The sequence below is a fragment of the Pseudorasbora parva genome, chromosome 4, assembly GCF_024679245.1.
Source record: "Pseudorasbora parva isolate DD20220531a chromosome 4, ASM2467924v1, whole genome shotgun sequence".
NCBI classification, from domain to species: domain Eukaryota; kingdom Metazoa; phylum Chordata; class Actinopteri; order Cypriniformes; family Gobionidae; genus Pseudorasbora; species Pseudorasbora parva.
The window spans coordinates 25271291-25287815 of NC_090175.1; the positions used below are offsets into that span (position 1 = coordinate 25271291).

Consider the following 16525-nt stretch of genomic DNA (forward strand, 5'->3'; position numbering starts at 1 on the left):
CTGGATGCTAGGATTCTGATTGAGTAGTCTTGCATAGCCAGACCTTCGACTGACAGCAGAATGGTGCATGGCCATGACGTCTGTCGCTGAGACTACCAATTGAGAAACAGCCAAAGACTTAATCATAAAAACTATTATGATTATTATCGCCACTTACTGGCATATCAGTGTAACCTGTCGAAAGTGTAAAAACCCTTTCACACAGGACACATAACGAAAAAGCAAAGTGAAAAAGCTAATATTTTTTCAATAAATGAATAAAAGTTTAAATGCGTTTTTTTGTTTGATTTGTTTTTACTGTAGCGGCTTCAACCAATCACATACAAAAAAGGAGCCGAAATTTCTAACTGATGTTACCATTTAATTAACATGAACCTTTGCCAGGTATGGCATTCCTAATGAGATTACAGCTGTAGTTCTAGTTAAAGCTGAACAGCTGCATTTGTGTTTGGCCACTGCAGGCTACAGACACCGATAACATAACCTTTTGAGTTAAAACTTTTTTCTAAACCTTGTGTCCGGGACTATGGAAATTGAATGTTGCCATCAGTACGTCTGTGGCACTTCAATGTTTACATTAATTTGTGACTCAACTGGAAACAGCTGCTCCGGATTGATTCCCTGAAGTGTGGGTCTCGTCAGATGCGCTGCTAACATTACTGTCTCTGGAAGAGCTCCTCAAATTGTCCACGGACTTTCGAAAGTAAGTTCAGAACCGAAGTGCGCGTGTTCTCAGCTGTTGCCACGAATGTTTTGGAAAGTTGGAGTTTTGAAACGTCATAGACTCCACAAATTCTTGTGGGGGTTGTATGTACAAAGGTGCAACTTGCACCTCCTCACAGAAGTATGCCAAAAAATAATAATGGCTTTAAGATATTTTGCCTATTATGGGTAATGTCTTCAGCCAATTGGTGTTTCGTCAATACAGGTCTATGGGGCAGTGATTAATGTAAAATCCTATTCTTAACTCCTGTTGTTTGAAAGAAATTTGCATCTTGGTCTGGTATTTAGAGAGCGTTGCAGCGTTATGCAATTTTCAAAAGTCAGGGATCCATATTTTATTCTTTACTTCAGAGCATTTCTTTACTTTGAGCATACATGTTATGTATGGATTAACTTTGAATTGATTATGTAATTGGCATGATACATTTACCTGACTAACAATATGTCAAGGTTTGTAGAATGGAAAAGGAGCGAGGACTCAATTGCAGGAAGAATGGGCTCTTTATTATAAAAATCAAACAAAACAAGACAAACAAAAACAACCCCGAGGGGGACAACAAGACTTGACTTCTCTTGGCTTGACCTCAGGAGCTGGACAACAGGAGGAACGTTTGATGGTGATCCAGCACAGGAGTGCAAACACAAGGAGGTTAAATGGGGAGCAAACAAACGAGGGTAATGAGAGAAGACAGGTGGGGCAAATGAACCAATAATCAGGAAACAAGGAGGGTGGGGTTAGACAAACCACCAGAGCACACGGGACAAAGAAACACATGAACATGTACTCACACCAAACGTGACATGAACATGCAGCTAATGAAAACTTATAAACTGCATGTTCACACGAAACATGACAAGAAAGAATGTAGCAAGTAAAACACCAGCTGCATGTTACACAACAAAACACACAGACAGCGCACACACGACAACACAGTGCACAAGAATGAGTGAATGCTCATTCTGTGGGCTCACAACAGAAGACAAAACACAAGGAGCATGAATGTCCAAAACCGAAACCAAACTAGACAGAAGTGCCGGGACCCGAACACCCCGCCCCACATAGAAAACTACAGGGACAGAAGAACACGCAGCTCGAGCATGCTCAAAGCTGCGCGCTCACACAAGACAAAATACAGGAGTGTCAGGACTCTGTCACAAAACCAAGCAAAAGCTAGACCGAAGTGACAGAACCCTGACACAAATTATACTGATTTATTCTGACTTACTCTGGAATTATTAACCAAATCTAGTAGATTACGAATGGGTATAATTTCAATAAAAACAGATTAAATATGTAGTTAAACTAAAATAAATGACCAAATAACAAATGGGCATTCTAACCTACATTTGAGGTCAGGATAAAATGTAGTTGAATAAAGATAAACTGAAATTAAATCCCTTTGCCAAGCTGAAAAGTTTACAAAAGAGTCACTGAAAAATCCCCATCACTAATGCACATACAGTATGTGTCATGTCACAACATAAAACTGAGGTGAGAACAGAGGAAAAGATCATTTATTTACTAAAATAAACAAATACAAAACAAACACCCTCAAGGGGGAAAAACACACTCAAAACATACCAAACTGGAAAATAACAGGAAACCGGGAGACATCAATGAGACAAAGATCCAACCGGGACTGACCAACACAAGGGGTTTATAAAGAGAAGAAATCAGGAGGGAACAGGTGGGGGAAATCAAACTCTAATCGAATAACAAGGGGGAGGAATCAGACAATGACAGGAGCAGAAGCTCAAAATAACAAACCCCACATGTGCACACAAGACAGGACAGGCATGTGACAGTATGTCTCAATTGCACAAGCATGGAAAAGTTCAATGATACAAGCAGTAAAACGACGACAATGTGTCAGTGGATGTTTAAAGCATTCAGTAGTTTGGTGCTAATTTCAATTTAATTTAGGGAAAAAATTGTGTACTTTGAGTAATCTTAATGGTTACATTCATTCACAAAGATAAAGTCTGTGCTCAGGATAGTTTTGTATAAAAAGTGCTTTAATTCCATTTGTAGTGGCTCACCCCTCACAAAGTTTAATGCAAAGTTTCACAGTCTGTCACAGGCAATCCACGCTCCAATCCAGAAGGGGATGCACAAGGTAATACAATTCTGTTTGCCGCCACAACAGGAAAATGAGCAGAAGAAGACACAATCCATATACTAACCCAAAATGATAGCTGTGTCCAAAATCACATACACTCCTGAGTTGGTATTTATATTGAATAAGTAATCATTTAATGACCGTACTACATTCGCCATGTAAGTATTATCATATGACCTACCAGCATCCGTTGCATCGCTTCACTACCATTCATAAATCATTCCCCGGTGCTTTTACTGTTTTACCAAATTCGACCTGTCCAATTTCCTGTTGTATTGACCCATGACCCCAAAACCGAGGTGCGTACTGAACTGTTACCTCTGTGTATCGTTATAGCCCTAATGACCACTGAAAGGCAATTACTGTTAAAATTAAGAAAAGCTAATTCCAGACAGAAAGAGTATGGACAGGCCTGTGTTACCTGGTTGGAAAATGGTTCTGGATCAACAACAGGTCTCTGGGGAATCAAATCTTACTGCCAGTCTGCCCAGCTCAACCCTATCGTTGTGGAGCCCGCAACACAGATTAAAAAAAGCCAAACAATTGGTTAATTTTGCATTCACTACAGAGTTCACTTCCACTTTTCTCTCTCTCAAAGTGTGATTGCACTCTGAACTCAAGCATGTCTAGAAAGATATTTAACCAACTTTACATGGGTTTACATATTCAAGTCTATCTAGGGATTGGTCCAGGCATCTCCTTATTTGTATATCTTTCAGATTATATTGACAGATTGAACATCACGCAGGGCCACAACACAATTCTCATTCTAGCACTGATTCATCACTTCACTGGAAAGATGAAAGCGTCCATCAGTCTCCTGATAGCCATCTGTGGACTGACTAAAGCTTTGGTTAGAGAGCATTTTTATTTGAGTATCTACAAGAATTGGACCGATGCTCAGAGTTACTGCAGGGAAAATTACACAGATCTGTCAACAATCACAAATCCAGAAGAACAAGATGAGCTTATACAGCTAGCAGGACGAAACGATTTAGACAAATGGATCGGTCTTTATCGGAACACATCCAACATTAATCAGTTTCTCTGGTCTGATGGAAATTCATTTTCTTATGCTAAGTGGGAGCCTGGTCAGCCCAATAATAATAATGGCTTTCAGTACTGTGTGTCCTTAAAGTACAACTGGTTTGACTATGAGTGTTATAAGTTATATACTTTTTTCTGCTATAAGACGGTTTTCACTCTTGTTAAAGAGAACAGGACATGGGAAGAAGCTCTGCAGTACTGCAGGACTAACCACACTGATCTGGCCAGCATGACCACTGAGAGACAGTTACAGATAGCAAAACAAGAGACAATGCAGTCCCAGACAGAAAGTGTGTGGACGGGCCTGCGTTACCTGGTTGGAAAATGGTTCTGGACCGACGACGAGCCTCTGGGGGATAATATCTCACTGCCAGTGTGCCCGGCTCAACCCTATTATTGTGGAGCCCGCAACACAAAAACTGACAAATGGGAGAACAGAGATTGTGAGGAGAAGCTCAACTTCATCTGCAACTGAAAACAAAGGTGAGGAAGTGGAATGAAAAATTACCATACACTGTAAAAAATTTGTGGTGGTTTTAGTTGGTTTAACTTAAAAAAGTAAGTAACCTGGTTGCTTTAAAATTATGAGTTTATTGAAATTAAAAATTTGAGTTGATACAATGAAGGAAATTAGTTTAATAAATAGAAACTCAAAATATTTTTGTATCTGAACCACATAAAAAATATGATAAATCATGAAAATAGCACAATTTGGCATGTTTCACTGTGTCATCAGAAATAACACACACATTATTACCCAGTATGCTTACAAAATATTTTAATAATCTTTTAATAAAGGTTGTCGAATCTCAAAAAATGTTCATTGTATTAACTCAAAATTTTATTTTCAATGAACTCAAAATTTTAAGGCAACCAGGTAACTTTTTTTCTAAATATTTTTTTACAGTGTAACAATTATTTAACATTAAATTAGCTCAATTTATTTTAATGGGTTTAACAAATAAGCAAATACACTACACTAAATATTGTTAGGGGTTTATGAAATTTTGTTTTGTTTCACATCTGAAATAATGTCATTTATTTGTAGGAATATTTCCTGATGCTGCTTTTGAACTGCAGAGGAATATCTGGATATCGTCGAATATACATGCATATTCAGGAACTTATATGTTTGTTTGATAACACTTTACAATACAGGTGCACTTATGTGCATTAATTCATGCTTAACTAATGCACAGATAATCATGAGTTAATAATGTATTACTAATGGTGAAATAACCCATTTATTAATGATTACTGCATCAGCAACTAATGAAGATACATCATGATTAATAGATTAAGTAGTAATAAGTTAAATAATAAATAGTTAAATGTGTCATAATGTATTAATTCCTTAATAACATATTATATTAACTAATTTAAATTAACGTGTTAATTACCACAACGGGTCTAAGCAATGCATTTCAACTTCCAGTTGTCTGCTTTAATTAATCATTAACTAATGATTTATAAAGGGATCATTATGTTATGACTTTACTTGTTGGGGCACATGACTATTAACTAATTCAAAATTAATTCAAAACCCATAACCACAATTACATATTACTTAATCATTTAGTTAATAGTCATGTGCCCCAACAAGTAAAGTAAAGTAGAATCTTCATTAGTTGCTGATGCAGTGATCATTAATAAATGGGTTAGCCATTAATAATACATTAAGTCATGATTATCTGTGCATTAGTTAAGCATGAATTATAGTGCACCCATAATGTAAAGGGTTACCATTTGTTTTAGTGTATGGTGATTTGTAGTCATGTATTTATCATTATGGTTTATTTTATATTAGAGGTAAATAGAGACACCATTTCAGTTTTTGTTCACAGACTAATTGTGTGAAATGAATACGTAGCATGATCTTGACAAAGTATCTTAAACTTAGTTGTTATTGTAGTTTTCTGCTACATTTCACTCGTTAAGAGTCCTTGTAACATATACATATGATACATATTCATCTCTCTGTTTAGCGTCCTCTGCCCTTCCTGAAATTATGTTTTGATATTAGCCTTCTTGTTGGCATGCAATCATTTATAATACAAAATCTTATATTACTCTTAAAAGTACTACTAATTTAGTATACAATACATATCATTATGCAATGTTAATTCAATCTCATTAATACTTTCATTGATTTTATGTTCTCCAACAATTGCAAAAATGTAAATCCTGAAAACTGCTATATGTTAATATGTGATCTACTGTAGCACAAACCTTCAATTTAATCTGCCCTTGTGTTGTTGGAGACTGGTTAATTGAAACATTCATAATAAACACTAGTGAAGCATGAGTCACTGCTGAAGTATGTGAAATGTGAGAAAAAAATGACACACACAGTTTCAGTCAATCTTGACCTATAGCAGAGTAGTATTCCATCATTCATATCTCCAAAAAGTCTTTAGTTTTATCATATTTATAAAAGAAAAAAAATATGCTGTACCGAGTCTTTCCTGAAAAATCCTCCCTCACATCTCCCCCTTCCATGTGAGGGAGAATTTTTCAGGCGCGACTTTTTACTGCGCAGAGTCAAAGTACTCTCAGAAGTGCTATTCGGCCATACATTATAGTTCTCCTTTTAAACCCGCTTAGAAAAGCTACATGTTTTATTTTGTGTCACCATACTTGGTCGTTCAACTATTCGTGTAACTGTATTTAAATAGGGAAAACGTGGAAGAGTTTGGTCTAACTTGATCTCTGTTTGGTGCCATAGTGAATGAACTGGGCTTAAGCTAAATGCTATCAAAATGTCACAGTGTGTCAGAGCGATTAACGAGAGAGATCTTGAGACGAGAGAGGTATGTATGAACGCGTCTTAGTTAAGGGAGAAAAATAGTTTAATATGAAAAAGCAGTAGAGTATCCCTTTAAACATAGACCATAACTCTACTCCTCTAACTAAACCATAATTTAATAGTAAACAGAAGAGAGGAAATAATCTACACAAGACTAGGACACACTAGAAATAATAATACATTATTTCTTATAAGTAAAATAAACACAGATAAATGTGAGAATATGTGCAAAGACATGTTTTAGTAAAATAGAAAATCTAAGGAAGAAAGAGAAAATTGTAAAGAATGCGTTATTAAATTAGGGATGGAATGGGATATTAAAGGCATTCTAGGCATAAAAAAATCCCAAAGTGAAGTTGTTGAAGTTTTAATGAAGTTTATGCATGAAACTGGAATATTTAGATGAATTTAAGAAGAAATAAATGAAGCCATGATTTTACACACTTTAATATAGTAGGTGGCAGTATGGACCTTTAATGCTGTCTGTAACCCGTCATAAAACAAGAAGAAAAAGAAGAAGAAGAAGAAGAAGAAGAAGAAGAAGAAGGCCCTGTCCCAAATGGCACACTTCATGTGCAATTTCGGTCTTGTGGACTTACAATGGCCATTGCGTGCGCGTGCCCGTTAAGTCCACAAGACCGTAGAGTGTCCCATTCGTCATTTAAGCTTAAAGAAGGGTGCTTGTACAAGTTTGCGAGCTAAGCAGAGGACTTCTACCCGGCAGTCAAAGCGGCATTACGTTGTGAAAGTGCAGACTCAGAGGAAGACCGTGAGGGTTTAAGGGTGCCATTTGAGACAGGGCCGAAGAAGAAGAAGATTCGAGTGATTAATAAAAGTATCTGCTGCATCTAGATCCTGCCAACTTTCTTTATTGCTGCAACCATCTTGTGATACATGTCCATACAATATTATTTTACTTAATAAACATTCTCATAACATTGACATAAAACGTTCTTAGAACATCATTCTCAAAATGTCTTTATGATGTTAACATTTTCCTAATGGTTTTGGAATTTTTGCATAACATGTGAGAACAATTTGAATGAAAAGTGCATAGAGTGATTTGTCAGTCAAATGTTTTATATAGGGCTTTTCACAATACCTTGTTTCAAAGCAGCTGTACAGAAAATCATGATGCTATAATGTATATAATATCTTAATACATTCATGCCTTATATTCATATTTAGCCGATTACCCAGCTAACAGGGGAATTTTTTAGAACTTTGTCTAACGTTCTAGCAAAGATCTCTCTAAGTTATAACATACTTTCTTCTAGTTAAAAGGTTAACAGAATGTCTGTTATCTGGGCTTTAAAAAAAACATTCTCAAAACGTTAACATGAAAATTGTATGTACATCCCAGAGACTCTTACACAGTTTAGTGTACTACTACAGTAAAATGTGAATCTTGAAGTCTTATCTCTTATTTTTGTAATTCAATTATTTTATGCACTAAGAAAATGTTATACTCTGGAAAAATTTGTCTTAAAGGGATAGTTCACCCAAAAATTTAAATGTGATGTTTATCTGCTTACCCCCATGCGGGGTAAGCAGATAAACCTGCAGGGCATCCAAGATGTAGGTGTGTTTGTTTCTTCAGTAGAACGCAAATGAAGATGTTTAACTCCAACCATTGCTCATATAATGCATGTCAATTATAGAGCTAAATGAGTCTCAGTAAAGATAAATACACACACTACATTCACATATGCACACACAGGATTCATAAATGCAAACACATGATTCATAAATGCACACACAGGATACACAAATGCACAAAAATTCACAAATGCACACACAAAATATAAAAAGCACAGAAGATTCACTAATGCATAAAAAAATTCATAAATGCACACAGAATGCATAAATACACACACAATTCAGAAATGCAAAGAAATTTTTTAAATGCACTCAAGATTCAGAAATGCACAGGGCAAGATTCAAAAAAGCATTTCTGATGCACACACAAATATATCTTGATTTACAAACTGCTTGCCGTCTGTGAACTTCACTGCCCTTTTTAAACAGCAACCAATCAGATATCGCCCTTGTTTTAGCCAATCACCGGAACGCACCCCACGTGGGGGATTGTTAACTTGTAAGTCAATCACATGAACGCGTTCACACATCGCGATATACAGGTGGTGCGGGCACGGTGGAGGACTTCTTCTGGCAGATGCCTGTATTTTCTTTCTCTGAGTTTATGAATTGTGTGTGCATTTATGATTTTTGTATGCATTAGTGAATCTTCTGTGCTTTTTAAATTTTGTGTGTGCATTTGTGAATTTTTTGTGCATATGTGTATCCTGTCCTGGGTGTGCATTTATGAATCATGTGTGTGCATTTATGAATCCTGTGTGTGCATTTATGAATCCTGTGTATGTGCATATTTGAATGTAGTGTGTGTATTTATCTTTATTGATACTCATTTAGCTCCATAGTAAATGGGGTGTTTTTCTATGAGAGTAAAAAACACAGACAAATCCAGATGCCTCATTTCCGATACACAGGTACTAATGAGGAAATATATATATATATATATATATATATATGATCATGCCAGTTTTTTGATCTTCTTCGACGGAAATAAATGACGATACATTAACGAGAACAGACAAAGTCTCAGGGAGACTTAGGGTGCGTCTCAATCAGTTCCCTAGTCAGGGCACTGATCAGGGAGTCAGCCTATTGACTTATGCCCTGACTACTGAACTAGGGAATTGACTGAGACACACCCTTAATACATGGACTAAATACATGTAGCAAACAAATGAACTTTATTTAGATAATTAACATGGCACAGGTGAATGACATAACTAATTACACAGACTGGGGAAAACTAGGGCTGAATCTGAAATCGCCCCCTATAGCCTTAAATGGGGCACTATTTGAGGGGACAGCCATTTGTAGTGGTGTCTGAAACCATAGTGCACTCATTCTATCCCACATAGCACCGCAATAGCGAGTGTACGGCCGATTTACACACAGCGGCTGTCCAAATTCGCTCACTTGTTTTCATTTACTCCTTCAGTTAAAGGGTTAGTTCACCCACAAATGAAAATTATTTCAATAATTACTCACCCTCATGTCGTTGGACACCCGTAAGACCTTCATTCATCTTCGGAACACAAATGAAGATATTTTTGTTGAAAGCTGGTGGCTGAGAAAGGCTTCAGAAAGGCCTCCATTGGCATTCAGTATATTTCCACTCACAAGACCCATTTTTGGGTGAACTAACCCTTTAAGTGAACTGTATTAGTGAACTAAAGTATGGAATAGTAATTGAGTAGCCTGGATGCCAGCCGAACTTAGCCCCGCCCACAAATTTTTAGGTCGGGTGGTTCGGTCTGGCCTCGCTCCATAGAGGAGTAATTATCTCCCAACAGAAACGGTTCGGACCAATGAAATTATCAGGGCGGGCTTTAGACGACAGACAGATGATCAACAGTAACGTAATCATGCACGTCATCAAAGGGGCTTGGATTATATTTTTTCGAATCCTAAACGGAGAGCTTGCTTGTATATGCATTGACCTTCACAATTTCTCTCAGAAATGATGATCATGTTGGGTAAGTACTCTGTGTATCATTAAATTCTTTTATTTTTTTACAACACCGGCAAACATCGTTTATTCCAGCGCGTGTGCAGATAGGGTTGACAAGTTTTTACAACAAAACCCGCCAACTAATAGCCCTAAACAATAGCTTCTCGGGGGGTTCTCCGGAAAAAATGGTGTTTGTGGGGTAAAATGTGTGTTATTTTGGCAAGGTTGCCTGCTAAAAGTCGCACTCATGGGTCTATATTTCACATGGTCGCTTTAACCCGCGGACATAGAAAACAATCCGCGGGGAAAATTACGCAGACTTGGCAACACAGTGCAGTTGAGCTCTGTTGATGTCGCTTCATTGCTCTGATTGGTTGTAGGTCTATCCATTTGAGGTCTTTCCTGGTTCGGTTGAAACGCGCCCCATAATCACAGCCCAATGGAGCAGTTTCAGACTCATATTCTGACTAGAATTGAGTATGACCACATCAGGCTTAATTGAGGGTTTAGGGGGGCGATTTGGGATTCAGCCTAGGTCACAGGGACTGAACCAAAAACACAATTAAGGGGAGAACACAGAACGTACTGACCCCACTCCTAAAGCCTAGTTCAGACTGTACAAGTTTCAAACTGCTCAGGTCACTGCTCTTTTCACACTGCATGACTATCTGGGGTAGCATTCAGTCACTGCTCTTTTCACACTGCATGACTATCTGGGGTGGCATTCAGTCACTGCTGTGTTCACACTGACCGATGGATTGGTGATAGAGAGGTTCACACTGCATGACTGAACAAGAATCGCCGACAACTCTCTCTGATGTGCAAACTACGTTTCCCAACTAAACACACGTGCGATGTGACAATTAAACAATGCGAGATTGCATGTGCGTCAGACCGGAGTTCTCGTGCGAGACTTGGAATTGTTCTCTCTCTCTCTCTCTCTCTCTCTCTCTCTCTCTCTCTCTCTCTCTCTCTCTCTCTCTCTCTCTCTCTCTCTCTCTCTCTCTCTCTCTCTCTCTCTCTCACTCACTCACTCACTCACTCACTCACTCACTCACTCTCTCTCTCTCTCACCCTCACTCTCTCATTACTTTTGTTTTATTCGTTAAGTTTAGATTTTTCCCTGTATGTTGTTTTGTCACCCACATATATGCATGTTTTACCCTGTGTGAAATCGTAGTTTTGTATACTCTAGTGTCTATTAAAACCCAATAATTACATTGAAGTGAATGCCTTGCTCATGGATTTGAAGTCACTGATGACGTAAGATCTTAGCTACAAATTAAGCTTGATTTTTGTGTTACTATTTCAGTAATACAAATTGTACTAACCTATGAAATATTATTTGTCCTGATCAAACAAATTAATATTTCTTCGAGTTTGTAAGATTGATACTCAATGAAGAAATCCCATTTTCCACTTGTGAGACGAGAGGAAAATCTGGATGACTGAAATCGACTTTGATAATAACAGGATTAAAAGTCCCGTTGTAAAGTTAACAACTAATGTACAACCAGCGAGTCACATTATAGACTCATGAATATTAGACCCATTTAAATAAATGATTCCCAGAGACTCGTTATTGCAACAACACGGCTACTAGTCTCAAATAAATTAGACTCAAAATATTGTCTTGAGATTAAATATTTTGCCCTTGCTAAATGTTGAAAATGAATGCTGAAAGGGTTAGTTCACCCAAAAATGAAACCAAGCCTACGATTTGCTCACCCTCAAGTTAACATAGGTGTAAATGGCATTCTTCTTTCAGACAAATACAATCGGAGTTATATTTAAAAAAGTCCAGGCTAATGTTAATCCAAGCAGTAGTTGTGCTTGAAGTCCATAAAAAATGCAGCTGTCTGTCAAATAATGTGCTCCACACGGCTCCGATGGGTTAATAGAGCCTTCTGATTCGAATCGATGCGTTTGTGTAAGAAAAATATCTATATTAACAACTTTATAAAGGAAACCTGCCTTGAAGTCTTCCATTGTATCCCACGGCTGTTTAAGCCACAAGATGGCGCCAGCGTTAAGCATAGAAGTAGTACCAGTCAAGATAACTCGTACCCGGATGAGCGGTTGTTATTAAGGAATAACATACCGCTGGAATGCACGATTGACCAATCAGAATCAAGTATTTCACAGAGCCGTGTAATAAGCTTATTCAACAGATAGTAAGCAAGTAGATCTAGTTTGTGCTGTTGTTCAGTCATTATCCACAAGGAGGTGTCAGTGAGTTCATTCTTTTTATCTTCGACATTTGCATGAAGGTTGAACCAACCTGGACAAGGTTCAGACAACCTGAAACCAATACAAACACACTAGATGAGGTTTGACACTCAATGACGAAAGGAGGGAAATCAAGAACAACCAAGAGATACAGAGACAGAGACAAAGCCAACTTAAATACAAAGAAATGCTAAGAGACAAAACAGGTGTAAAGCACTTATGATCAAAGGAGGAGGTGATTCAAGTTGAGAAGTACAAGAAATTTGAAACAGAGATGGTGAGAGATGTAAAAGAGGAACTTACAGCTTAAAGCACACTTCCACTTCACTCTTGGTCTTTCCAATGCATACCTACACACACTCATGACAGCGATTGTGCACAGTTCTCATTTTCTACATTTGATTTTATCCGACTCTGATAAGAAAACCTTCAATCATGTTCTGCTGTGTCTTCCAGATCATCTGTAACCTTGCCGTTTCTCTCCTACTGCTATCGCTTAGTGTCAGCGGCACCACAAACGGTAAGTATTAAGATCTGCTCTATGATACCCTATTAAATGTATATAGTTTGAGTAATATTGTTAAATGTGATTTCTAGGGAACATTGTGGTATGTGTATTGCAACAGTTGTGGTATGTGTATTGTTTTATGAATAGAGAGCAGTTGCTATTTAACCTTTCACCTGGCATTTTTTTTGTTTTGTTTTTGACCTGACAACTAGCTGTTTTTCCCCTCCAATAATACCAACAACATTTAATATCTTGTTTGATATCTTGGTTGCCCTGAAAACGAGCTGTTTTCCCTTCAGTAATACCAAACACATTTAATGTCTTGTTTGATATCTTGGTTGCCCTGAAAACGAGCTGTTTTCCCTTCAGTAATACCAAACACATTTAATATCTTGTTTGATATCTTGGTTGCCCTGAAAACGAGCTGTTTTCCCTTCAGTAATACCAAACACATTTAATGTCTTGTTTGATATCTTGGTTCTGCTTATTTGAGACAAACTATCTTTATTTATACAAGTTTATTTAAAAAAAAAAAAAAAAAAATATATATATATATATATATATATATATATATATATATATATATATATATATATATATATATATATAGACAACTGAATGCTGTTTTAAATCCAATTCACACTGCACCGACAGACGCCGACCAACAGTAATACAAGGGTTTTGTCGGATTAGTCTATTACCCATCTGTTGTTGTTAGTCGGCACTTATTTTTGCCATTTGAACATGTTGAATGTCTGAGAAGTGACATACTGTAATTTGGTGACTGCCCGTGTTGGCCAGCATCTGTCATTCAGTGTTGGCCTTTATTTGTTGTAGTAGTAAAAAGTAATATCATAAATCGGTAACACTTTAGAATACTGTTCTGTCATTAATTAATGACTACACAGGGACAAATGAGTAACGCACTGTTAACATTCTAGTTGCTACTATTAACTAACAAGAAACTCACTACCAACAAATTAGTCATAGTGCTCAGTAGAATGTGATAGTTCAAGCCTTTACATACCTCTCTGAGACCTTATGTAATTAGCATGAATAATGTTTAATTAATTAATTAATAGTTAACTACCACATTCAACTAAGCACAATTACTTACTCTAATTCTTAGAGTTTCTGGTTGGTTAATAGTTACTAGAGTGTTAATATTGCAGTTACTCATTTGTTTCTGTTTGGTTATTCATTAAGGATGGAACAGTATTCTAAAGTGTTACGCATAATTCGAATTTTTTATGTTTATGAAGTAGCTGGTATTTGCTTCAATTCCACTTGGATTTTAGAATTTTAGTTATTTGTTAAATTGGAGATCATAATTTTGCTAAAAATCCATTGACCAAACAAAGTTTCCCTCTGATTCTTAAACTGCACTGCATTACACTTAGGGATTGGGGTGGGGGTGTCTAATGAGACAATAGTGGGGCTAATTACATTAAAATGAAAAAAATGTGGACTACATATTTGTTGTTATACACCTTTAAACATTCTTATTAATTTGAGTTAGAAAACAGTTTCAGTATTGAAGAAGGGTTGAGAAGGCTTCACTTTAGTTTTGCAGGATTTTAAATTAAGATAAATTACACATATTGTCATATGGTATTTACTTAAAATCTACCTACATTTTTCCCTGTTTTCCTTTATTCTTTTAGGTTCTGAGGAGCAATGTTTACCACAGGTCAAAGTGTTACGAAACACAGTGTTTAAAGCTCGTGTTACGACAGTGTTGAAGATCAATTGTACTGTAACATTACATGGATGTCACAGGAGCCCAAGAGTCTCATGGTGCAAACTCAGTGGAAATGAATGTAATGCTTTAAATCACTCAGATTACATCAAATTTGAGTGGAAGAATACTGCTGTGTATGAAGGGATTTCTTTCCTGACTTTCCTGAACATCTCAATGGAGGATGCAGGTTCATACAGATGTAGAGAAAACAAGCTGTCTATTAGCCATTCTATTATAGTCAATGTGACATGTAAGTGACGTTATATTTTACTGGGTACATGTAAATATGAACATTCTAAACTGTAAAAAAAAAAAATCTCCAAATGTCTCCAAATGAAAATTTTCTAGTGACTGAAAATTTTTCAGTTGGCCAAACTGATGCAATTTAATTCACAGAAATTCAATTTGGCCAACTAAAAACATTACGATGTGATCAGTCACTTTCAATTGTAGACTTGATTTTTTTATTTTATTACAGTGACATTTTGTTGAATAAATATAAAAAAACATATTTTAAATATTTCCAGTAGATAATAAAGAAGATGAGATTTCACACAATCGAAGCAAAACAAGTAAGGGTTAATAATACCATTACCATACATATTACTGTCAACTTTTAGTTTTAGTTTTTATAAAGTCAAATTGCATTAATGTGCATGTCTAATAAGTACAGCATAAGTACTAATCTTTTGTTCAACGCCTAGGTGATAACATTCACGATGATGATCAGCAATGGCTCTGGCCGTATGTGTACATCTGCTGTGGAATAGCAGGACTGGTGCTCATAGTTATGACTGTAACGTTACTTTTCATCAGATGCCAAGGTGAGTGGTCTAGGAATATGCAATAAGATTTTAACTTTTTCTTACAATAAAACCAATCCAATAGATTTTATGTCTGTTTGATGATTCTGTGAAATGTTCCACAGGGAAAAAATCCACAAGAAAAGAAATTGCAAATACAAAACAGGTAGATTTTATTTTTAATTTGGTCCGTAGAACTGTTTATTATATCTGCTGAAAAAAAGATCTTAAATACCCTGTTTTCACTTCTACAGTACATGGAAACACCAAGAAGTGACCAGCCTCCTCCTCATCCCCATCACAACACCCGTCCCCCCTCAGACCAGCTGACCTCTGCTTTATACCGTAGCTGTGAAACTCCACCTATCAGAGGAGCATCATCAGCTGGAAGAGTTTCAGATGGTAGACACAACACTGTCTGCGCAGAAAGAGGAGAAGGAGAGAATGCTCTTGTGTATGCTTCTTTGAATCACCAGGCTATGTCAAGAGGGCCGAGAAGAACAGCACGAAAAGAACAAGAAGCAGAACCTTCAGAATATGCTGCAGTCCGGTTCCGGTGATTCAGTAAATCTTTTACTTAGACACTTAAAAAAAAGAATACTGAGAAATGACTTGGACACTCAATGGACACTCATTTGACATTCTGCCCTAAGAAATGATTATAAAATACTCTCTATAAGGAGTAAGAATCTGAACTTTTGGACACATCTATTTATAATTTGTATGATGGCTACAGGCTGCTGGTATCTCAGAAGTCTGGCACGCATTAATAGAGAAGTGTTCTCACATTTACAAAAACAATTTAACAGCTCCCTTATTGAAAAAAAACAACAAACAACAAACACAATTATTGTGGAGACTGGTTTTGCGCCTCGTGTAGCAGGACCACACCATAAATGACAATGGCTTCTACAGTGGATGATCCTGTTAATGTGCTAAATTAAAGTGGTATTTGAAACGTGTCATTTATCATGCTTTTTCGTAGATTTATTTTACTATGTGGT

At 36.8% G+C, this 16525-nt stretch overlaps 1 protein-coding gene across 1 annotated transcript; it reads left to right on the plus strand.

Annotated features, from left to right (window-relative positions):
- Positions 1 to 12771: 12771 nt before the first annotated feature.
- LOC137073981 (B- and T-lymphocyte attenuator-like) lies at positions 12772 to 16125 on the plus strand. Its single transcript, XM_067442694.1, is given in 5 exon segments — positions 12772 to 12989; positions 14642 to 14977; positions 15423 to 15542; positions 15647 to 15687; positions 15776 to 16125. Coding segments are annotated over 5 exon segments (888 nt in total). The 5' UTR covers positions 12772 to 12904; the 3' UTR covers positions 16082 to 16125.
- Positions 16126 to 16525: the final 400 nt, after the last annotated feature.